Source organism: Lucilia cuprina, chromosome 4 (assembly GCF_022045245.1).
Source record: "Lucilia cuprina isolate Lc7/37 chromosome 4, ASM2204524v1, whole genome shotgun sequence".
Classification (NCBI taxonomy): domain Eukaryota; kingdom Metazoa; phylum Arthropoda; class Insecta; order Diptera; family Calliphoridae; genus Lucilia; species Lucilia cuprina.
Genome location: NC_060952.1, coordinates 12,735,359 through 12,760,932, shown reverse-complemented (window position 1 = coordinate 12,760,932; position 25,574 = coordinate 12,735,359). Strand labels below are relative to the sequence as shown.

Here is a 25,574-nt window from a genome sequence, read left to right as displayed (position 1 = left end):
TAGTTAGAGCAATGAAAAGTGTAAGTTAAAGACGTCATACGGTTGTAAGATTTTACAACGTTGTTAGTAAAATGTTCAGAAAATATCTCACAATCATCTGAACTTATAATTTTTCTTTTGCAACGTTGCCAGAGTAATATTTGTAAATTTGTAAGTTGGCTTTGTTTTTAGAATTTTCTACACATTTTACTGCCAACGTTGTAAGATGTAACAACCGTGTATACATAGCATTAGATTCTCAATAGATTACCTAGAACATATAAAGTAGTCAATTGCTTTAGTTAAGTAAATCAAATATGAATTTGAAAAATAAATTTAAATTATATACTTATGAACAAATTAATAAAAACACACTAAAACGTTGGTGTATCCTAATATTTTTAATATATATGTGTTTGAAAATTAAAAATTTGTACAGCATTCAGCTTAACAGTTAGAAGAAAAGTGTTGGAATACCTATTTAAATCCTTCCCTACATGTGTTCGATTTAATAAACTAGTTCAATTCAAACGTTTACCATGTATAACGATATCTAGCGTATTAGATTGAGATCTGGTAAAAATTTTAGTAACCCATAAGAAATGACACAGAAATAACTAATACATTGGAGCGAAAGATATGTCGCTTTGAATATCTGCTCTATGAAATTCTAGATATTGAATACGATTACTTCAAAAACACTGTCAAACGAAGTTTTGTAAAAGCTTTAGTACTGAAACCGAAATTGATATCGGTATCTCTTTATCACCTCTAATATACTTAGATTATGGTCATATCAACATTAGGAACATTTTATATAATTATAAATTTTTGAGGGTTTATTTAAATTTTTTTGATATCATTATAACACAGGTCTTCATCATATATTTTTTTATCAAGTTTTATTTAAATTGTATGAAAATAAAATAATATTTCATAATATTTGGTTTGAAGAAAAATTTTCGAAATTGTTTAGATTTTTAAACATTTTGTTCTACACTGTTAGTGGGTTAACATTATTCGATTGTACTAAAATTTTAGATACAGGTTTCTTATTACTTGGAATTTTATATTCTGAAAAAGTTAACAGTGAAATCTTTAGGGACAAGCTTTTGCTAGAAAATGGACTTAAATGTTTTTACACAAAAATCCATTTTTGCTAGGAACATGAACTTATATGTACTGATAAAATAAACTAAATCACTGTTTATCAAAACTAAATCTCGCGAACTGTTTTTGGTTTATATCGTTCACAAACCACAAACAGCTGTTGGCCGAGAAGTAATTGACAAGGAATTTGTTTCACATGGTGTTTTGAGCAGGACATTTGTAGAGAAGATAAACGATGAATACTGTCGCAGTTGCAAAGATATTTTCATATCTTTGCAACTGCGACAGTAATACCTGAATTAGTAAAAGTTGTTAAAAAACTATATCATCGTTGACCTGTGTAATTAATTTATGGTGAAATTATATTCGGACAAACTTGTATACATATGTTATTGAAATTAAGTTCTAAAATTTCTGTTTCTTGGTATAGAGTTCCTAAAAAGATTTATAATACAAAAAAAACATTTTTCTTTTTTCATAAATGGCCTCTTATTACTTAAACTAAAACTTAAAAAATTGTTTAATTGTACAGACTTAAAGGCAAGAGTCTGCTAACTGCATGTGTACTTTTACAGCTGTAAGTGCTGTTTGTGGACATTTTTATTATTTTGTAAAAGCTTAGTGTTGCCCTTTTTGCTGATAAATTTAATATTGGTATGGAATTCTAATTTTTTAGTCTTTACAAGCAAAATATTTTAGTTTTTGAAAATATATATGAATATTTATAAAAATATATATAAATCTCTGAAAAAAAACTTAAATCTATGATCATATGGACTCTAGATAGGAAGAACTTTACGTTATGGATTTCATAGTATGAACTTTTAAAACAAGACAACTCTATAGAGATTGTAAGAAATAAACTCTTTTGTGGGTGAGACATAAAAAAACTCAAAAAAAAAAAAAAAAAAAAAAATAATAAAACACAAGCATTTATTGTCCCTAACTAAGTTATTGTTGCTCTACATATTGTTACTTTAATTGTTCATGATCATGTTTTTCTTGTAATTTATACGAGAAATAATATTTATTTTTCTATTTCTTGGTTTTCCTTCTTTGTTTTACTCTTTAAAACTTTTGATTCTTCTTTTATAATTTTTGTTTTCTTAAATGTAATATTTGCCTAAGGACAGTATTTTCTGTATTTTTTTTTCGTTTTTTTTGCATAAATGAGTTGTTGTGTAAACTTTAAAGAATGCAAAAACAACATTCTTTGCATTAAAAGGAAATAACCAAAAGAAATGTTTATATTAAATATTTAATCCATTTTTACTTTAATGAAACATTTTATAAAATTTTGGTCAAAGTTTCTACCACTCATAGTTTTATTAAATTAATCATACGCAGTGTTGAGCTACATGTTCCAGCGACAACACCATAATTATATATGTTCAATTCACAATCGATGTTGTAGCGTTGTATGTCAGCAGCTGCTACAATAGTCATAACAATGTTGTTGGTATTTTCTATGCAAAAGTTCTATACAAATCTTACGATAATTTTACATATGTTTTTCGAATGTCGTAAGAAAATTCAGTGTTGACAATTGTTTATTTCGGCATATAAATAAAAAATTCAATCGATTTTGGCATAAAAAAACGATAAAGTGGTAACACAGAAATTACAAACAAACAGCTGTTTACCAAAACAAAAATAAAATTTTATTAAAAACTCTTTATTTATTAGTTTAAAATGTGGAATAATGAAAATAATAGAATTATAAATAAAAAGAAAATAATTTGGTTTATTTTGCTCGTTTAATTAGTTTAATATTATTTTTTATTGTGAACATAAACTTATGACTTGCTACAAAAATCTGTTCACAATCACTGTTACTACACTTTAGTAGATACAATATACAACTTGATTGTGAATTGAACAATAAAATTACAATTTTCGAATGTATTTATATTAACGTGTCAAAATCTCATAAGTCACATTGGGTGTTTATTTAACTAAAACTATTGTTATTTTATTATTCATTTGTAATTTTTCTTGATTATCATGTTTAGAACAAATTTTAAGTTTTTAACACTATAGCGACATGATGTTCGTGTTTAAGTTCAAGTGCAATAGAATTTCATAGAGTTTTTGTGTTTTACAAAAAGCATTTGAGATCGTAATATTTACAAATTTGTTTTGACATTTTCCATGAGTAGGGGTTTCGATTACATAAAAAAATTCCAACCAGCAAAAATAATATAATAACTTGTGCTTTACAACAACTTTACTCTAATATTTAACTATAAATAATCATAATCATAAACTTATTTCAAATTTTGACATTTTATTTGATAGCCTGTAACAGAACAAAAAGTCGTGGTGTTTTGAGAACGATATTGAACTAACAAATACCTCGCTGGGATGTAAAAAAACGTTAAAGTTTCTTTCTGTAACAACTTATTTAAGAATTTTGTATTTGGAATTATTTGCATTCAATGATATCACTACGTTAAAAATGGTTAATTACCAATGAGTAGTGAAAATTAATTTAAGTAGCCTTTTAAATTATTACTTACAATTTTGTAAAAATTTGTATAATTCGAATAATAAATTTTCTAAAAAAACAAAATTTAAAAATTGTTCAAAAAAAGAAAATGTATCAAAAAATTTCAGAAAATTTAAAAAAAATGTCTATAAATTGTGTCAATAGTTTTCCTAAAAACAGAAAACTTTATTTTTAACTTAGAGAAATTTTATCAAAAATTTCTTTAAAAGGTAAGTTATCAAAATTTTATTATGAAAAATATGATCAAAATCAATTAATAACTAGAATATTTAGACAAATATTTACTATTTCATTTATAGTAAATATACTTAAACAGAAAATTTTGAGGAAAATTTCGAAAATATTTGTGAAATTTGTCGCGTGAAAAAAAACCCTAGTCACGGCATAACTTAAACAAAGGTATCAAGTGAATATAAAATTAGACAATTAGCAGATTATTTTATATTACTGATAAACAATTAAAGCGTTACTATATTACAAAAAGTAACTTTTATATTAAATGCAAATCCATCGTCTGATGAGAAATCGCAGCAATTTATTAAAACAAAAACTTGAATAAATTTAAATAAAAATTTACGTTTTCCTGACTCAATTATCTTTTGTTTGCTACTAAATCACTATAACTATTTATCATTACTTTTTTTTTTATTCTATACTATTTGTTTGTAATATGCATATTTTATAGAATCCTAAATCTTCTTATATTTAACAGTAAATATCATAGAATATTCCCACATTGTCTAAGAATTTATGAACAAAGTATAATGACAATAAAAAGCAAATACACAATATTTAAATAGACAAAGGGTACCAGAATATAACGGGTTACATTGGACACTGGAAAGAACAAAATAAACTGTAACGAAATAGAAGGAAGGAAGTTTAATGGCACTGTTTTGCATAGAAAAAAACACAGTAGTTTTTGTACAATTTCAAGTCCAAACACAACGTTATTTTCCTTTGATTTTATTTGTTTCACAATTTATACGCATGTAAACATGCAAATAAATATAAATGTCAAAGTTACATGACTCAACAAACAATATATAAATAAGTCTTTTGGAGTTATTTTCGTCGTAACTTTCCAAAGCATAATAAAAAGTAGAATAAGAAAATCTTTCATTTTACGAAGTGCACAACAAAAAAACATTTATTATACACAATTGCTGTTCCACAAAAGTTTTCCATAATCCTCGTACTACCCAGCAAAAATTCGGTAACAGCTTGTACTTAAATATCCACTTACTTTTCAGTGACTACATTATTTGTAAGTACTCTTATAATGACTAACATAACATTTGTACATATAATTGAATTGCGCGCTAGCCACTGTTCATATACACTGAAGGGAACAGTTTTTCTGTGAAAAACTGCTATTGGATGAAAAATAATATGACAGTGTTGTGGTGAGCAGGACAACGAACATGAAGTCCAGGTTCGTATTCTACGTGAGCATTTTTTTGTTTTTAAAACAAAAAAACTGTTTAACTCTTTATTTGTAAGTACTTAAATAAATTGTGACTTGCAGGCTAGCGCGGTAAGTTGCTGCCTCTAATGTTATCACCGTGTTTAATTAATGAGTTAAAATGCTAACGAATAAATAGTGAAAATCTGCCTTTTAACTTATTAAGTTTAAAATTAAATTTTTGCTGGGTATAAAATCTTATTTTTTACTTCATTTCTTTACTCATAGTTGTTGTAATATTACTATTGCCACCACACCACTGCAACTATTACAAACTAGTAAAAGATTTAGTACAACTGCATTCAGGCAACTAACTTCCTTTTCCGCTTTTCCGAAACAAATTTAAATGGTCACGATAAAAGAAAGATAGAGAGAGAGAGAAAAAAAATAACTAAGAAATCAAATTTGCTCAATGAATTAATAAGTTTAATGCCAACAACACTCAGCTTAAATATAAATACATGCAAAAATATTAAAAATTTAATTCAAATTTATTTTTTATTCAATTTCGTTAAACCTCAAAGTAAACCCTTATTTAAGCCTTCTAAAACATGACAGGAAATCAAGGCAATTTTGCATAATTTACTTAACTAAACTTATTTTTTTTGCTTAAAATGCCAGTATGTGTTGAATAATGTAAGAAATTTACATGTAATACTAGAAGAAATCAGTTAGCGGAAGTGTTTAAATATTATTTTGAACATAAATATATAAGTCTGCGATAAACGCAAGCAAACACATGTAATTATGGGATTAAAATTCTATTAAATTATAGGGATATTTTAAATAATTTCTTTAGATTATACAAGACTTTAATAATATAAATATAAAATATTACTCATTTTGAATTCTTTCTTGATTATATGACTTATTTTCCAAGGATTTGCGAAAAGTGAAAGTTAAGAAAATTTTGGGTGATTTTGGTTTGTAACGCTTGCATTATTTTGGTTATAAGTTTCATATAATTTTAAAAAATTTTCAATCAGCCCTAGAGTACTTAAAATTAAAATTGGTAGGGTAGAAGGGGGTCATCCGCCATAGGGGAACATCTGCCAAATTCAAGTAACTAGAAAACCGATTTATCGATTTTAACATACTATCAAATTTGATTTTCGTTTATAAATTATCTATTGTAAGAATATTTTTACTTATGGTGGTAGATAACCTTTTTTGATAAATTGTTTTTTAAAGACCTGTGAAAATATTTCACTTTATGAATTTTTTGTGATAATTTTTTAAGTTTTTGTAACTGAAAAAATATATTGTTGGTTATAGAAAGTCAATAATAGCGAACACTATGAGATGATAGTTTTTCGATATCATAATTTGAAGCACGAAAAAAAGTTAAATTATATCTCCCAAATGCTCCTGGGCACATATGCCAAATACAATGTTGTTAAATAATTTAAAATGTTTATTGTTTTGTTTTTTTGTTTGTTTTTTACTAATGACAAATTTTTAAGTATACGAATAAAGATCGAAACTGAGAATATATTACTGGTCTTTTACCCTATATACATATGTATGCATCAAGATTTGGGGACCTACGGTCAATATTTTAATAATGTTAACGTAACGACAGACTCAATATACCTCTTTTTTGATGCTAGATGAAATATCTATACCATTCAGACTTTGGAATGTTAATTACGTTTTTTATTACATTACTTTAGAGTAATTGTAATCAATTAATATTCAATTACAATAAGTTGTAATTGCTATTGAAATTTGATATTGCAATTGATAAAAAAATAATTTAAAAACAAGTAAAAGTTCTGTATTCGGCTGTGCCGAATCTTATATACCCTTCACCATGGTGTGTTAACAAAAGTTGGTATCAAAAACTCTTCTTTCAAATCACTTACTTCGGGCTGAACATACTTAATTTCACGTTTCTAGATTCAATATTATAGAAAATTCAAAAAGTACCTTTAAAAAAAATCTAGGTTCATTATTTTAGGAAATTTAAAAAGTACCTTTAGCAGAACGAAAAAGTACCAAAAAATTCCATTTTATGTGTTCTCACCCAATTCCGAATCTACATATTTAATATTTTGTTCCTAGGTTCAATATTATAGAATATTCAAATCGATTTATTTTCGTCTAATCCGGTATCTACATACTTAATTTTATGTTTCTAAGTTCACTATTATAGAAAACTCAAAAAGTACCTTTTGAAAAACGAAAAAGTACCAAAAAGTTCACTTTTATGGGTTCTCACCTAATTCAGACTACACATACTTAATTTCACATTGCTAGGTTCAATAATTACTTTTTTTGGGTTCTCATCTAAGGTTTTTCAAAAGGTACAAAAGTACCTTTTGAAAAACGAAAAAATACCAAAAAGTTCCCTTTTATGGCTTCTAACTTAAGCCAGGCTCCACATACTTAATTTCATGTTTCTAGCCAATAACAACACACTCTGCCTTGTTTTTATAAACAGAGTACAATAACAAAATTTACCGTATGATTATGAATTTTGTTTTTTGCAATTTCTGTTTGAGCATGAATAAAAAATCCAAGTTTTTTATGAAATTTTCAGATGTTGTTTCGGATTTTTGCTCATATCTCCGTTATTTATGGACCGATTTTGCTGATTTTAAATAGCGATCTTCCCGAAAGCATGTCAAACAGAATTTTTGAAGATTCGGATCTCGGGGTCCTCTAAAAACTGATTTTAACAAACATACAGACAGACAGACGGACATGGCTTAATCGGCTCCGTTCTTACGAAGGTGAAGGGTATAATAATTATAAAATATTATTTAAGCGAAAACTTCGAAAATTACATTCGTTTTCTTGAAGTAGTTGTAATTGAACAATGATCAACTACCATTATAAGTATATATATGTAATGCTATTGCTCATTTACAACATTAACTTTAATGGAAAAAATTAGTAATTTTAATATGTAATGTAATTTAATGTAATTATTTCTCTCATAATTAATATCAATAAAAAAATTTACAGTGTATTATTTTTTTTAATAAATGTTTGTTTTTAATCTGCAATCAATTTTATCATTATCACCACACACATGCTTTACAAAAGCCTTGAAGAACCATTTTATATCAAGATCCATGATTTACTATTGAAGCAGCATACAATCCATTGATGCAAGTACATACATATTTGTTTCGATTAAAAAAAAAAAAAAAACACTGTTGGAAAAAATTTTAAATATTTTCATAATTTAAGAAAAACTATTAACACTTTATCAGTTTTTCATTTGTACTTAATGTTCCAACAGTGTTTTAATATGGTTCGAAACTTCAGTCTTTATATCTTATTGGATTATGTTATTTATGCTAATTAATTTGTTGTTTAAAATATTTCATTTAAAAACTTATATGACTAGCACTTACCAAAGTTGTTAAGAGAGAGATAGATTGTTACTTTCTTTATCAATGTTGATAGAGTAGAGTATGTTGATTGATGATTTCTTAATTTTACTTATAGTTAGGGATTTGATTTTAAATTTTTTTTTAAAAAAGCAAAATTTTGTTTTAAGTTTTAAGTTTTAAAAAAAATATTTAAATAATTTTATATTATTTTTAAATATTATTATTAAAAAATATTAGCAATTAGTTAACTTTATGAGCTTACGTATGTATGTTTGTTAATATTCGATTTTTAATTATTATAGTCTGTATTTGAGTTTTTTCAATTATATATATTTACATATAATGCAATAATTTTGATTGGTTTTTATTTACTTTTGTTAGCATTTTAAACTTATTACACTACAAGCGTTAAAAAACCCCTAAAAATATGTTTATATATGTTTTAGTTTTTCATTAGTTTAATATTAAAATGTTTAGTTGTTTGCTTAAATTACTACTAGTTACCTTCTACTAAATTAGTATAATATTTCATTTAAATATTTAATTGTTTGGCTTTAAAACCGTGCAACAATAAAATACAATCATTGAAAAAGCTTTGATTAGTTTTTTTAATTAAACATTTTTTTGAAGATAAAGCTTTTTTAAAATAAGTTATAAGTTATAATTCGAATAATTACTTAGTAGATTCGTAAATTTAAATTTGACTAAGGGTGAGCAAGAATATGACAGAAAGTGAAATTTTTTAATTGACAATGATAGAGTGTGAAATAAGAAGTCGTTGAATTTTTTTTAATAAAAAGCTAGTCTTTTGAAAAAACCGGAAATTTTCGTTAAAATTTCGAGCTTTTGTTAAAAAGTTGTGCTTTTTGATGAAAGCTCGTTTTAAGATAAAAAGTAAGTTTATGCGCACGTTTGTAAAAAAGTATAATTTTAGCGAAAAGTTGGGTTTTTAGGACAAAAATCGTTTTAGTAATTGGTAACTATTTTTCTACAAAAGCTCGTTTTAAATTAGTAATTGGTAACTATTTTTCTACAAAAGCTCGTTTTAAATTAGTAATTGGTAACTATTTTTCTACAAAAGCTCGTTTTAAAATAAAAATATAAATTTTGAACATTTTATAACATGAAATTTTATATCGATGGTCGATTTTAAGTAAAACGTGCTTTCGTTAAAAATTACAGATTTTGTTAAAAAGTTAAGCTTTTTTATGAAAGCTCGAATTTGGAAAAAAGTGTAAAATTTTGTTGAACATTTTAGCATTTTTTTTGAAAAGTTGAGCTTTCTTCATGAAAGCTTAAGCTTTTGTTAAAAACTTTTTATTAGTAAAAGCTAAAGCTTTTGACAAAAATTGTAATTTTAGGTCAAGCTTGTTCTTTTATAGACAATATTACTAAAAGTGAATGGTGAACACTTTTCAACAAAAGCTCATTAAAAAAGTAGAAGTTTTGATGAAAAGTAAAGTAACTTTTCAATAGAACTTAGCGTTTTGAAATGAAAAGAAAGCTCATGATTTTTTCTTAAACACAAAGAGAATTCTAAAATAAAACTTTGTATTTAAGATAGTCTAGGATTTGTATAATATCTTGAATTTTAAGAAAATTTATTAATTTTAAAAGAAATGAATTTTAGATCAAAAAAAGCTTTGGTTGAAAATTTAAAATAAATTTCCAGAAAAAACATTCCTGTTGCTCAGTGTTTTTTCAGTTTAGTGGTTACAGGATATTTAATTACTGCATAATTTTTAATTACACATTTAAATTATTTTTAAAACATTACAATTGCAAGTGTTTGTATATTGTATAAATGAACTCGCAATCGTTATCAACAATTAAATATTTATAAATATTTTTCGATTAAATTTAATTAAATACCATTTTTTTCGGGGCTTAAATAGTTGTTATTTTTCTAAAATACAAATAATTATTTTTTTTCTAACTTTACTACATAAATATTTATTTATAAATTTAATGTATATAATTATGAAAGTTATAATATTTAAATAGTTTAAATATTTAGTGGATAAATAATTTAAGAATATACTAGTTATGCAAATATTTGAGGTTATATATAATTATTTATATTATATTAAAATGTTTAATTTTTATATCTAGTTGTTGATTTATGTCTTAGTGTAAGTGTAATTATTTGTCGACAACACATTTTGATATTTAACGGATGGATATATGATAAATATTTCCTTTGACTCTTGCCTCTATTCAAAATTTACAAGTTCTAGTTACCTTTTTAGGGACCTAATTCATAACAACTTATCAAAGGTTTATAAGACAATTTTTTTTTTAAATTTTTGTTCTATCAACTTTTGTTAAATTGTTATGAATAAAGCAGTAAGTTTTTAATAAATTTCTACATAATTTCCAATAATTTTAAAAATGCATTTGATTTTTTCTTATTTAAGCTTTGATTTTTTTTGTTTTAAGAAATGGTTTAATTTTTAAAAATGTTTTTTCTTTTGTATTTTTCAATTTTTTCATATTGTTTTTTTATGTTATTTTCTCTTATTTGTCTTTTGTACTCTCGGTCAAAAAATGCATTTTACAGGGTGCTTTTTGGGGGGATGTTTGTAATATTTTTTTGAGAAATAAAATTTTGTTTGGTTTTTTTATATATATAGAAATCTTTATGGGAGTTTTAACAAAAAGGGGTTACTATTTTTAATATTGATTTCTTAAGTGCTAAAGTACTTACTTATAAGTATACAAAGTGTTTTTATTTAAGTTTATAATTTAAAAAAATATCACTACTTTACTACTTCTAAAGACGTATACTAGTGTTATATGAGTTTAAATCCTTTTTTATTAAAATATAAATAATTTATTTGTGAATATGGTTTATTTGTATTTTTTAAATATGTTTTTTATGTTTTTTTATTCTATGTTCAGTGGGTAAGAAAGGAGACTTACGTTATATTTTAGTTCTATTTAAGATTTTCCTGTACTTATACTCTATGTAGTCTTTTTTGTTTGATTAGTTAGAATATTCGCTTTTCTTTGGGGAAATTTTTTCTTTGTTTATATCGTTGATTAAATAAATTATTATTAGTTTGTAATTGTTTTAATTAATAAATATAGTTTTAGTTTATTTTCTAAGCATTTCTATTGTTTATTGAAGCTTATTTAAAAAATCACAACATTATGACAATGTAGGGCAGTCAAATTTATAGTTGAAGAAAATTATATTGTTTTTTGTTTAATGCCTACTTTCTGACTACTAAGCAATTTTTTATATACATTTGTAGGGGATTTTGCTTAGATTTAGTTTAAAATATTTTCTTAAATATTAACTCAATCAAATGTGTATTTTACGATATACGTTGAGTCTTTTATAAATAATAAAAATAAAATAACCAAATGATTTATGTTTATAAGAATATTTGACAAAATTAAAGATATTTGTGGGAGAATACAGTGAATAATTCCCAGTTTTTTGTAGAAAGTAGAAATTTGAATGAAAAGTAAAGTTATAGACAAGAGTCCTTTAGCTCGAAAATATAAATCGAATGTTAAGTTGCTTTTGTTATAAATTCTAGATTTTGTTAAAAAGTTAAGCATTTTTCGTAAAAGCTAAAGCTTTTGTAAAAAGTGAAATTTTGGTGAAAGTTTGCGTTTTTTTAGAAAAATTTCGTTTTGGTATATAGTGAACACCTTCCAGCAAAAGAACGTTAAACAAGTAGAAATTTTGTGAAAAGTAAAGTTATAGGCAAATGTCCTATAACTTGAAAGTCGACTTTAGGGTAAAACGTAGCGTTTTTTATAAAAAAGTCTTGCTTTCGTAAAAAAATTCTAGATTTTTTTATAAGTTGAGTAAAAAATTCAAATTTTTATATAAAAAGTTTTTGTAAATGCTGAAAGTTGCAAATAGTGTAATCTTTTGCTGAAAATTTTAGCGTTCATTGAAAAGTTGAGCTTTTTCAGAAAATTGTGTGATGAAATGTAAAGCTGTAGCCTAAGTCTTATAACATTTCGCTTTTAATAAGAAAAGTCTTGCTTTCGCTAAAAATTTAATATTTTTTCTTTGAAAAATTTAACATTTATCTGAAAGGTATTTTTTAAGGACGAAAATTTCAGTGTTTGAAAAAGTCTAGCATTTTTGTAACATCTTGGATTTTATGAGAAATGGCGAGTTCTTTTGAAAGTAGAGCTTTTAAGAAAAATAATAATTTTTAAAAAAATATTAAATTTTCCGCTACAACTAAATTTTAACACAAACTTTCTGTCATCGCGAGGCTTTCGTAGAAGTTAGATCCAAATAACAAATAACGGTTATAACATCTTTCAGTAACACTGATTAGAAATCCTTACTTCCATAAAAATTAATATCTAAACATTTAATAATTTTCTGCAAAATTACTTTAGAAGATTTTTCCATTACAAGGATCACAGAATAGGTTCAATAGTGGGTCAAGTTTGAATCTTAAGTAATACAAATGCATCTTTCAAACTAACTTCACAAAGTTTACAAATAGGGTTTTCTCCAGAACAGCTTCCGAAAAGATCGTTTAGCTCAATTATAGAACAATCTTAACAAGATTTAATTTATAATGAATTGTGTCGAATTATTTTAGAATTTTAATAGAAAATTATTTTAGAAAAATTTTTATATTTTCTCTAAAATTATCGTAAAATTTAACAAGCATATATCATAAGGGTTTTAATAAATATAATTTCGTATAATGTACGAAATTTTCATAAATATTACGTAAATCTTGTAGTTACGTACTTTTTTCGTAAAGGATTATTTTAAGTATATGAAGCGTAAGTATAGCTATTATGTCATGGTTATTATTTCTTAAAAACGATCATGCTTGTGTTTGTTGCCAAGCTTTCGAGAGAATTGCGTCTGACTCATCAATGTTTTAATTGCGTTCTTTCGTTTTATTTACCTCGTTTGAGGTTATAATTGATTAAATTGGTCAAATAATACTTTTAATTAAGTTAACGTCCTATATAAAAGAACAGGTCGATTGGAGGGCTCTCTTCGAACCGACGTTCGAAACTCGGCATTTTAAGTGTACAGAGTTAAGAACAAAAACACATTGGACATAAAATTGATAGATTTAATATTGATTTAATAAAAAAATCATACCAACGTTCAAAATCCCCTCTGAACAATTCTTCGTTTAACTTGTAATTAGTATATTATTAAATATACGTATAATGTTAACTTTTGATTGGTATATATAACTATATTTAATAAAAAATATTGTTTTTTCTTTGTTAATTTTTTTTTAATTATCTTACACTAAACTATGAAGTTTAAATAAAATGTCCTACCTTATTCCCTAAAATCAAGTCATTGTTGAATTAATAGTTAATTCTTAATATATTTTTATTCTTTGATATGGAGATTTTTCTAATGAAATGTTTACTTTTTTATTTATATTTAATATAGAAAAAGTTTTATTTTATTTAAAAACTACATTGTACCCATAATTAGCCAAAGTATCTGCTTATAAACTGCTATACTTTCTTAAATATTTTAATGACTTAAATATTAAGATATATTAAACTTTAACTAGATTATTGTATAATTAAAAAAAGCTCTGCAATAGCTGTTTTTTGTTTGTTTGTTTGTTTTCTTACTCTAAATTCGTTATACTAATGAGTAATTTAATTGTTTTGATTAAATAAATAAAAGCTATATATTTTGATTAAATATTTTCTGTATTTAGGAAATCTAATAAATATGATTTTGTAATATTTTGAAAAATATATAAATTTATTAGCACTACAATTCACTGTTTGTTATTAATAAAATTTTACGTATACAAATTGTTGTTAAAAAGATTTATTGTGATATTGATTGAAATAAAATTATTATTTTTTATATAGTTTAAAAAACTGGTATACTATTGTAGGTGTTAGTGTTATTGTTTTTTAATTATTAATTTGGCGTTTTATCTTACAATGTGATTTAGTTTTTATTTTATTAATTTTGTTCATTTAGTTATTTATATTTTTTTATAATTTATAAGGACTTTTTGTTTAATTATTAAAAAATTGTTGCTTATATGTCAAACTTAAAGCCTGTATTTGAGTAAATTTTAATTTTGATTTCTAGTACGTGTAAAATGTTAAATCTACATTTCGGATTTAGTTGGGATAAAAGTCCATTTTTTCTGATGTCCAAACTTCTTAATAAATACTTAACACTAATCTCTTACGTCTTTATGTATAATAAAAAACTAAATGCTGACTCACTAGCTGCTAGCTTTTCTTTACACTCACAAAAGTTAGCAGCTCGTTTTAAATTACACATAAGGTCGTAATTTTTTTGTTATAAAAATATTTCTTTTTTTATATTTTTAACTGAATAAGATAATTGTTAAGAAATACTACCTTAATTGATTACCATAATCATATAAGACCGTTTTTCTAAGTATTTCTCTTTTTCAAAGACAAACGAAAATACAGAGGAAAATACACAGAGGAACAAATCGGTAGAAAAATGCAGTAACTTATACAATACAATTTATTATTAATGGTAAGTTTACCATGTTTGTTAACTTTTATTTAAATAACAAGCAGTTAAAATTTTGACAATGCATCATTGTCATTACAACAACGCCTTGTTGTTATTTCGATTACCATTTGTGTCATTTCGGTAATTCATCGTTGTGATTTCGACAACGAATCATTGTCATTTGGTCAATGAATCGATCTGTCTGACAACATAGATTTGTCACTTTCGTTGTTAATATCGTGTATTATTTACATTTTTGTTGTTGATTGGACAACATTCATTCACACTTTGTAAACGGATGTTTAAAAAATTTTTTAATCACATTGGTGTCAAATTAGTACCAGGCAAGTATAATTTTTAAAACAACTTTATTCCCTCTGTGCAAGGTAACCTTATAACATTTGAAGTCGAAAGGGGACAGATTAAGTAACAAAGTGTCTTTTCAAAAATCTTCGAACATTTAATTACTTTTAACTTATCAAAGCTTAATAAGTCTTAAGTGCAAAAGAACTATTTCTTCATAGTGTGTTGTAAATTTTTAGAAATACAACATACATCGATACTACGCTTGTGAAATTATTTTTTTTAAATAATAAACTGATTGTTTTACTACAATATGTGCGTAGTACTAATATTTTTATAAGTTGTAGTTATTCCTAAAATAATGCTAAAATAATGTTGTAGATTATAGAAATACAATATATGACGAAACTACAACACCTGTGTTTCTACTGCTTTTTTAAATTTAAGTTGCATCTAAAATTTAAGACATTGCGCTATCGATTCGCGAAAGCTTTCTAAAGTTATCGATATGTTAAGTACAAGTACATTATTTTTTGTATAGTGTAGAGCACAAATGAACGCAAAAACCATACGCTATTTGTTCTTTCAAGAAAAGCATAAAGACAGTAATATTTACTGGATTTTTATTAGGTATATATGAAAACTTGTAATCCCAATTTAACGGATTTTATTTGGTTTAAATCTCTTTATAAAGTTGTTTCCCATATTTATTATGTTATCAAAACATTGTTTTACACAGAGGTTTCCATCGCATTTTGTGTCTCGAAATATGACATTAAATATGAAATTGAGGTTAAGATTCCGCAAATTTCTTGAAGGTAAAAATTTGCAAAAAAAAACCATTTAAATGAAAATTTTTTCGGATCTAGAAAATATAAAGACACACTTTTCTATACTAAAATATAAATATTTTAGTTCTACTTTTTTAATTTTTCATTACAAAATACTTAATAACTAAATGCCTTATTCATAACAATTTATAAAATGTTTATATAACAAATTTTGTATGAAAATTTGTCTAATAAACCTTTGATAAATTCTTATGAATAAGGCCATAAACCTTTACGATAAACTTTATTTTAGTCAACATAGTTTTGTATTTCTTATCCATCTGCCTTTAGGCTCAATAATTTTCTATTGTTTACTTCATATTTATTGTATAAATTAAATTAATTTACCATACACCAGAATATTTTATGTAATTTACATACAAACATACTATATAAAAATAATCTATTCAAACCAATCAAAATTATGTGTAAAAGTATTAAATCAAACAATTTTGATTTATTTTATAATATATGCAATTATTTTACATTTTTTTATCAAACATTTTAATATTTTATTATTTCTTTCTAAATAAATCAAAATTATTACGGATAAATATTTATTTGAATGTAGATTTTAATAAAATTATGCATATTTTTTTTTTAATTTTTTAATGTAAAAAAAAGATAAACATACATAAGCAACATAATTTTTTTATGATTTATTATTGAAAAAAATTGTTAATTAAAGGAATTTTAAAAAACAGGTAATATTCAATGGTTTTAACTGATTATAAATAAAATTTTTAATTTTTAAACTTAGCCATTATTTTTTTAATTTTTATTTAAATCTAAAGTCTTCGATTTTTTCTAAATTTGGCAAAAAATTTACTAAAATTTTTATTATTACTTTTTACTTTTTGTTGTAAATAGCGAACCATGTTGATTGTAGTTACTTTTGTTGATTGAAGATGTATTTAAAGATTTTTTCATTTTGGGGGGAAAAAGGGGCCAACAACTTTTGGTACAATTTTCTTAAAATGGTATGTTGCTTGTAGTTTTTTTTTATGATTTGTTTTTTGTTTTGTTTGTGGTCATGTAAACCTTACCTAGGCGGCGTGGGTGGTGGCGGCGGTGTGTATGGCGGTGGTCTTTCTTCTCTTTCTAAATTTCGTGGTTTTGGTGTGGTATGTAAATCGAGGGCATAATTGTTGAGTGGTGATTCGGGTGGTCCCATTTTCGTGGGAGGACCATGAAATATTGCATACGGATTACTAAAGAAATTATGTGAAGTAGTCATCATGATGTTTTCTTAGCTCAATAATGTTGATAGTTTTAGCTGAAATTAAAAAAAATATTTGGATATAAATAATTTGTAAAATTTAAAAAAAAAAAAATTGTATGTATTTTAATTTCAACAAAAATCAAAAGACTTTGATGTAGACACCAGCTAGGTTCCTAAGAGGTTTAAGACTTCTAGTATAAACTAGTTCAACGGTATGATTATTTTTCACTTTAAATATAACTTGATATAACAATATTTCATATTAAATACTTTTAACACATAAATATTGGTGGTTTAATATACAATTTTTATTTTTAAATATTTTTCGCTGCCACTATATACCGACTATATTAAAATTTGAAAGAAAAAAAAAAAACATTTTTTCTAAACACAAATTCAAAAAATTTTTCACAAACGCTTTTGTTGTTCATATTTTTAATTGATTAATAAAATGGCACAATGTAAAAATGCAAATATACCTAGCGAATTCACGTAGAAGTCGGTACATGTACAACTATATTTATAATTTTCTTTTTTTTCCATTTTACACCTATATTTTTCATATTCATTTATAGACATGCGATAAATTTATGATACAAATGCTATTCATACTAAATTTCATTTAAAAACAAATAAAGTTTATACAAAAAATTATCAAGTTTAGTACGACTACATGGAATACCATAATTGAGAGCATGAATTTTCATTTATAAGAAAATATTTCTATAAGTTTTCCCGATCATATTAAACTAGGGTTAAAAGACAAATTTGTAAAAAAAATGGTCTTTGATAGTAAAAAAAGATTTCAAGAAGCTATTTGTCAATCGCGTTTAAAGAGCTGAACCAATTTTCGATTAAATATAACACTTATATTAGAAGCTTTAGCTGCATACAAACTCTTGGCTTGTAAAACTGAATTCTAACCCAAAGATATTCTAGTCCTTGTACTAATAAATAAAATAATATTTAGAATATTTAGTAGACCTGTCTGTAAATAAATCTTCAATAAGAGACTTGTTAATGAACTAGTGAAAAAAGCAGTCCATAAACTAGTCAAGAGACAATTTTATACACTCGGACAGTGTGGTATGGTCTGCAGTACATTGTCAAGTCTATTGGGAACCCCCTAACTTTGATTTTCGAACCAAAACATCATATTCTGATAATTGAAAAAAAAACAAACAAAAAAAATTTTAACAAATTTTTCGTGATATATACGAAAATTTTGTGTTTAACATGAAATATATTTTTTATTAAAATTTTTCTTATTTTAAGAAAGTATAAAAACTTTTTAATTAATCTTCTCGAACTGGCAAAATAAACTTTTTTTGCCCTCTCCAGATACTACTGAATATTTGTGATTTGATCGCGGAACCCTTAAGAAATTTAGTTAACTTCACGGACTCCATACATATTTTGAGATCTAATTGTTCTAAATCATTTAAAATTTCAAATATTACTATACTTGAGAATATTTACTATTTCAGAGCCTTTTTAATGGTATCATTTGATAATAGATTGACTCCTTTGATAAAATTTTAACATGAGAACTTTTTTTCGTTTATTTCTTAATCAATCATACCAAAAAAGTTTCTTTATCAAATATTATATACTGGTACTTCAAGACTCTCGTTTGCGATTGTAGATGAGTTGATTGTGCAAACTAATGTATTTCCAAAGTTTTCGGGAAAATATTTTATGAAAATTGAACCACATTGATGGTTTTGCAGAGTAAGGTAAAATATTAATCCGAAATTGGATTTTTATGAAGTAAGCAAGTGTCGATGGAATACAAGTATACCTTCTTTAAGTCTGTAGCAAATCATTATAAGTCTGAAATACAAACATTTAGTTTTAGTATAAATTACGAAACACGTTACTTAATATGTAAAAGTAAAATCAGAATAAATATTAGTTTTTATTTTTTCGCGGACTCCCTAAGATGTTACTCGAACTACTAGGGGCCACCAAAGCCCAATTTGGGAACAATTTTTCTGTAAATATGTTGAAATTAATTCAGTAACTGAATTTTTCAAAAATTTTTCGAAGTCCAAATAGGCTCAACTTTGTCAAATGTTGTTCTATTTAAATTTTAATATAAATCGTAAGCAATTTTCTCCAGAGAATAAGAATTTTTGAAAATTCAAACTTAAGTAAATTCGAAAAGTGTTAAAAGCTATTTAACAAATATCTAAATTACTATGTTAGATCTTTTTAATAATTTTAAAATTTTGTATTCACGCCAAACACAACACATACAATATAGGGTACTACAAACAAAATGGTTAAAAAAAACAAACAAAAACGTAATATTCTTTACCACAAACATAAAATATAGAAAAAACTAATTTGCATATTTAGTATTAAACAAAAAACTATATATTTTGTGTATTCTGGACATCTACATGTCCAAAATACAGAAGTTTTCAGACAAATGTAGACAAACACTAACTACTGGTCTCTTTGTTTCTCTTCCTCCACCCTCAAACTTTTTCAAATGTTTTTTTTGACAAAAAATAAAAAGTGAAAAATTTATTACCTTTTGATTTTAATCATTTTACCTACAAAAATGTATGAAAAGTAATAAAAGTAAAATGAATGAAAAAACTATAGAGAATAGTTTCGAGACACTGTTATATTTGATGTTTAAATGAGGCTGGCAAATGGTCAGTCACAAGTGGAATTTTTACCTTATGCAACTTATACAATTGCTGAAGTTTTTCCATTCATATTAGAAAATGTATGCATACATGTGTGTTCAGTTAAATGAAAACTTATTTGCAATTTTAATATTAAACACAAATGATATTACTGAGTGTTAGTTTGATTTGATATGGTTTAATCAAATTTTCAAAAAGCAAATAGAAATAAATATTACAAAATTTTTGCAACAGATTTAACCAAAAAGGATGGAGGGGGAGATGATCTAGATGTAATTATTTGCTGAAGGCAGATTTTAATAAATAATTTCCTAGGACTTTCGTAAATGTTTTAGAAAATTATGAAATGCGTTTTTTATTGTTTATAGAAATATTTTTAAAATCTGGTTTAAATTAGTGAATTCTTATAGGAAAGTAAATAACTATTTCTAAGTGACTATTAGACAATATTTAAAGCTTGCATGCAAGAAAGTGACGACCAGATTCAGAAGCAATTAGATTCAAATATCTAAGGAGCCATATTATTTTAACTCTTAGGATATTAATAAACTTTAAGTAATTATGTTCTAAAAAAACTGAGTTTTATAACTTTGGAATGTGAGCATTTCAAATCTAAGTGGATGCACAACATACTCAATAAGATGCAATTATTTTCAAGAAAATTTTATTCGCTTTCACTCTCCGAAAATGTATGATAGTTCTTAAGAATTTTCTTTAAAAAAAATAAATAATTATTAATAAATAACACCAGTACGTATAAGCAATCTTTAATTTTAGTGTAATTTTGCAACAATCATACGCCACAGACTTTATACAAATATTTTTGTAATTTGGTAGAAGAAAAAAGCTAAACTATAATTATGATTACAATATGGAAATATATGTATGAAAATATTTATTTAATAGATTTATAAAAAAAAATTACAAATATTTTTTCCTCAAATTAGACAAAATTTTAAATAAAAAACCCCTTTAAAATAAATAGTTTTCTATGCATATATTTATTTATGTAATACATATGTATGTATGAGTGTGTATATTTTTATATGCATATAGGTATTTATACATATAAAATGTATTTGTTATATAATTGGAATAAAAATATTCAATTTAGCCGTGAGGGAAAACGTTGTGATTGTATGTTTTAATAAAAATCTAAATTAAAATTGTATTGTAAATGTTATTGATGAATTGAAATAAAATAATATGAAAAAAAAACAACTAAAATGTTTAGGTTTTATTCGATAAAAACAGTGATCTAAAAAAAAAACATAATAATTCACACTCTAAACAGATTTTATTATTATACATGTAGTTTTGGGAATGATTAACTTAATCATATATAAGAAAAATTTCCAATAAAAAGAAAGACAAAGTTTAAAATAATTTAGCTTAAGAGTATTTTTGTTTGATTTATTATATTTATATGTTATGTTATTAAACATATGACATTTTACTTAAGGGATAACTTCCCCTATAAAAATTCCATACCCACAATCAAAACATGTAACAAAAACCCTAAAACAATTTAGAATGAAAGTGTCTGTCTGTGTGTCGTTAGTATGGTTATAAACAATATTGTTTTGTATTATTTCAAAATATTCCTGTTATTTTTTTTGTTCATTTCTGCGGTCACAGATTTAATATTTATTGCACACTATTTTGATATACAAACCTACAATCTCATCAATTGTTTGGCCAGAAGGAAAATTCCATGAACAAAACCGACAAAAACAACACAACAGAATAATGCATTTTATAACAATAATTTTACAAAATTCCAATATTTACGATATCAATGACATTGACGGTGATGATGATGATAATAACGATGACGTGGATGATATTAATGTTGCAAACCATAATAGCACTGTTAAAGATGGTGTTGATGATGATAATGATGGTGTTTGCTTGAATTAAACTAGACAGACAACTAGTCTGTTTGTGTTGATGATTTTAGAAAATAGAAAAATAAAAATTCTATGATTTACAGGCGCTAAGAGATTTGTAATCATAGCAGTTCAATTAAATTTAAAAATATTCCAATTTAGCAAGACATTTTTTGAAAATATATATACCCAGCAAAAACTTTCATTACCTTGTAAGGAGTTAAAATGCTAAAATTAACTTACACAAAGTAATTTTTCCACACGTTGATGTCATTGGTGATGAATGATATACTTTAAAGTGTTGCAAGTTATGAAAATATCTAAATATTTATATATTACTTATATTATATAAATTCTTACAAATATAATGACAATATTTGAAACCTTTTATGGATAACATTCTTTTTAAATGTATGAATCAAAAGAGAATATATTGAAATTGAGAAAAACGTTTAACTAGAATATTTGTAGTTTCCGAAGCAATAGTAGATCTGTTTGAAACTCAATAAATTATTTCTAAATCGATAAAATCTTTCTGTCTGCGAAATAATTACTACATTAATTTAAATATGTATATGCTCTTTTTACTCAAAGTATGCCTTCAAGGACATTTTCGTTATTCCATGTACAACGAAAAAGTTTCAGAAATAAGGAAAAATCTCAGCGTAAGTAAAAACAACAATTTTAATCAGTTGGCCCTTGAAAAAATAGTGTCGCCAACGAAAAAAAATCCTTTCTTTTTTTTCTTAATGCTGCAACAAAAAAACATTACATAAACAATGGTAAAAAAAGAAACCTAGAGCTAAACTTAAAGAATTATAACTGTATGAAATCCTTTGAATACTAAGCGACACTAAAACACACAGACAGAGAAAGAAACACAAAAACTTACTCTCAGAAGATGTGAAAACAGAAGACGCAAAAGATAAAGATGAATAGTAAAAAGGACCTTTAAATTGCATCAAAATTAATTACAATCTCGAAATCATTAAATTTATGTGGACCGTAATAATTATACAACTGTTTTGAACTTTTTGCCGCTCCCCTTCCCAAATTTTTCGTCTCTTCTATGTCTCACGTTTTCGTTGCTGTCTGAAGCTGTTGCAGCAATATTTAATTGTTGTAGGCAGATTTCTAAGTTTGTTTTTCTTTTTAAGTTTTGCTCTGTTTGTAAGTTTAGTTAGTTTTGTGTTTTTTTCTTGGATTTTTTTGTCTTGTCTTTTCCTTTGAGTTGTTGTTTTTGCGCCTAAAATAACACTTTTAATTGTGCTAGTATTTTCCTTTTACTTAAATAATAGTTATCTTTGCTTTAACCCTTAATAAATTATCTCTGTATTTGATGTACTTTTTAAAAAAGGTGTCATTATTAATAACAGTTAAAAGGCTTTGATACTTTTTATATAAATTTGTTGTAGATTATATGTAAGTATTTACCTTAATTTCACTTTTTTCCATTTCCGAAATTACAAGTTTACCCAAAAGGTTTAGTTACTTAAAAGTAACATTTCATCTAGTTTTTATTGTAGATTTCTTATAACTCAATATTCCACTTTCTTCAAAAGTTCTATTAAAAACCGTTAGGTCTATCTAACTACCTTTTCATCAGTGCGTGCTTTAAACTAAATTGAACTACTATATATTTTTTATTATATGCATTTTGTAACAAATTCTTTAAAATTTTCCATCATAATAAATTAAAGTTTATTTTCAAAAACTTCAGCAAAAAAAATAATCCTTCTTCGAGTTGCTAGTAACTAACTACATATGCAACAAAATTGCAAACCCGTAAGAAATCTACGCGGTCAGCTTACAAGAAAAGCAAGGACAACTGCAAAGAAAAACGTACAAAACTTTGACACAAAACCATAAATTAATGAATTATTTTTTATCCGTTTTTAACGTTAACATTTTTTTTTTTCATTTTCTTTTAGCTTTATTTTTTTTAACTTAGTTTCTCAAGTGTTTTAACTTGAAATCGTGTTAAACTATTATTACGTTGAGATTTACAAATTAGATTTATAGAGAACTTGAAGCGTTAAACCTCAAACGACAGCTGATATTTAAAGAAGCAATAATGGGAAAGCAGAAAATGTAAAAGCTAACTCACATTGAGAAGATCTAGTATTAATAGAAGCGTATAAGAAAGATATAAATTTGTATTTTATCTTACACTGATAATAATCCATGTCTTATATATATGAAAAAAAATCTTTTATTGAATGAAATGATTCTTACTTTTATCAACAAATTGTTGCATATATTATTTTTGTCATTCCCTTTGTTACACATCGACATAGTGGTCTAAGACCTATAAAAGTATATATATATCCTAGGTCCTTATATGCTTTTAAGACGATATGGCTTTGTCCTTCCGTCTGTCCGAATGTCATTAGCTACCGATCTGAAATCTTGCATCTTGCAAGAAAATAGGAAATAACGGTCCACGATTTCGTCTATATAGTAGTAAAATTCGACATGAACATATTTTATAAGTATCGATTTATAATTGACCTTATTCTCCATATATTGTCCCCTTCAGAAAATGTCTTTGATAGTCATAACTGGCTTTAAGAAGCAAATATAGTAATAAAATTCGAGATAAATGCCTTAGGAAATATTTTTTTTCATAAAATAAGCGTTAAAGTCTTGCATGGCCGATTATATAATACCCAACACCAGAGAGTAAGTTGACAAATTTAACATTAAGGTAAAAACCTTAATTCGGTACGAATAATACGACATTTTCGTAAATATTACGAAAATATTTCCTTACAATTTTTTTCGTAAATCTTAACTTTAGGAAAAAATGTAAGAAAATATTTTCGTAATATTTACGAAAATTTCGTATTATTCGTATGGAATTAAGGTAAAAAGCAAATAAAATGCTGATTATTTGCTTTTTACCATTTATTATTTTCCGTGTAGAATTTGCATTTACTTTTCTTGTATACTGTTGCTACTACCAGCAATAGTGCTTCAACTGGATACAAAATATTTGAGGAAAAATATTGAAAATTAAATAAGAAAAAATTTTTTCCGCTCAAGCGATAACAACAATTTAACATAACGTTTTGTCTATTACTTTTCATTTCTCTTTTCATAGAAAATATTTAAACAGGTTATTTTATTAGTGTAACATTTTTATTCGTTATGTAATTGAGTTCATATCTTTCGTTGAATAGGATAAAAATTGGTAGCAATCAATAAGCTATAATGAGGTGGCAATGTATACTTATTTTCAGAAGATTTAATACAATTTACAAAATATCATTAGGAGTGTTGGGTTTGTGCTGGTGTTGGTAACGCACAATAATATTGGTCTTTTACCCACCTTAAAGTAAATCAATCGCCTCAGAATTATTTTCTGAGTTGATTTAGCTATGTCCGTCTAACTGTCCGTCCGTCCGTCCGTCTGTCCATCCGTCTATTCGTCTATGTAATCAAATTACAGGTCGCAAATTTGAAAAAAATTGGTATATTATCTTCTATTGTCCCAGAGACGAAGCCTATTGAAAATGGTTAAATTCGGCCCATTATTTCACCTAGCCTCCATACAACCGTATCCGCCGAATAGGGATTTTAAGTTCATAATTATGTTAATATACTCGTATCTCGACAAAACGCTGCAAAACCAAGTTATATACTTGGCCTTGATGACCCTCATGAGCTTTATAATTATATGGCCTTGTATTGACTCTAGCCCCTATAAAAGCCCCCCTCAAAATTTCAATTAAATGTCGACTGTTTAAATATATCTGAGGCAAGGTACAATTCAACTTTAA

The 25,574-nt window shown here is 25.2% G+C and overlaps 1 protein-coding gene across 5 annotated transcripts in view; it reads right to left on the bottom strand.

Moving 5' to 3' along the window:
* Positions 1 to 25,574, bottom strand: part of LOC111681546 (sex determination protein fruitless) — a 415,139-nt gene that overhangs the window by 274,614 nt on the left and 114,951 nt on the right. For 4 of the 5 annotated variants that reach the window (XM_046948225.1, XM_046948229.1, XM_046948231.1 and 1 more), the window contains exon 2: positions 17,068 to 17,297. In XM_046948225.1, coding sequence (XP_046804181.1) covers positions 17,068 to 17,261 — 194 coding nt within the window. In that variant the 5' untranslated portion in view covers positions 17,262 to 17,297. Of the gene's footprint in view, positions 1 to 8,428; positions 8,607 to 17,067; positions 17,298 to 25,574 lie in introns of those variants that run through there. The other variant, XM_046948227.1, reaches the window with a different exon arrangement.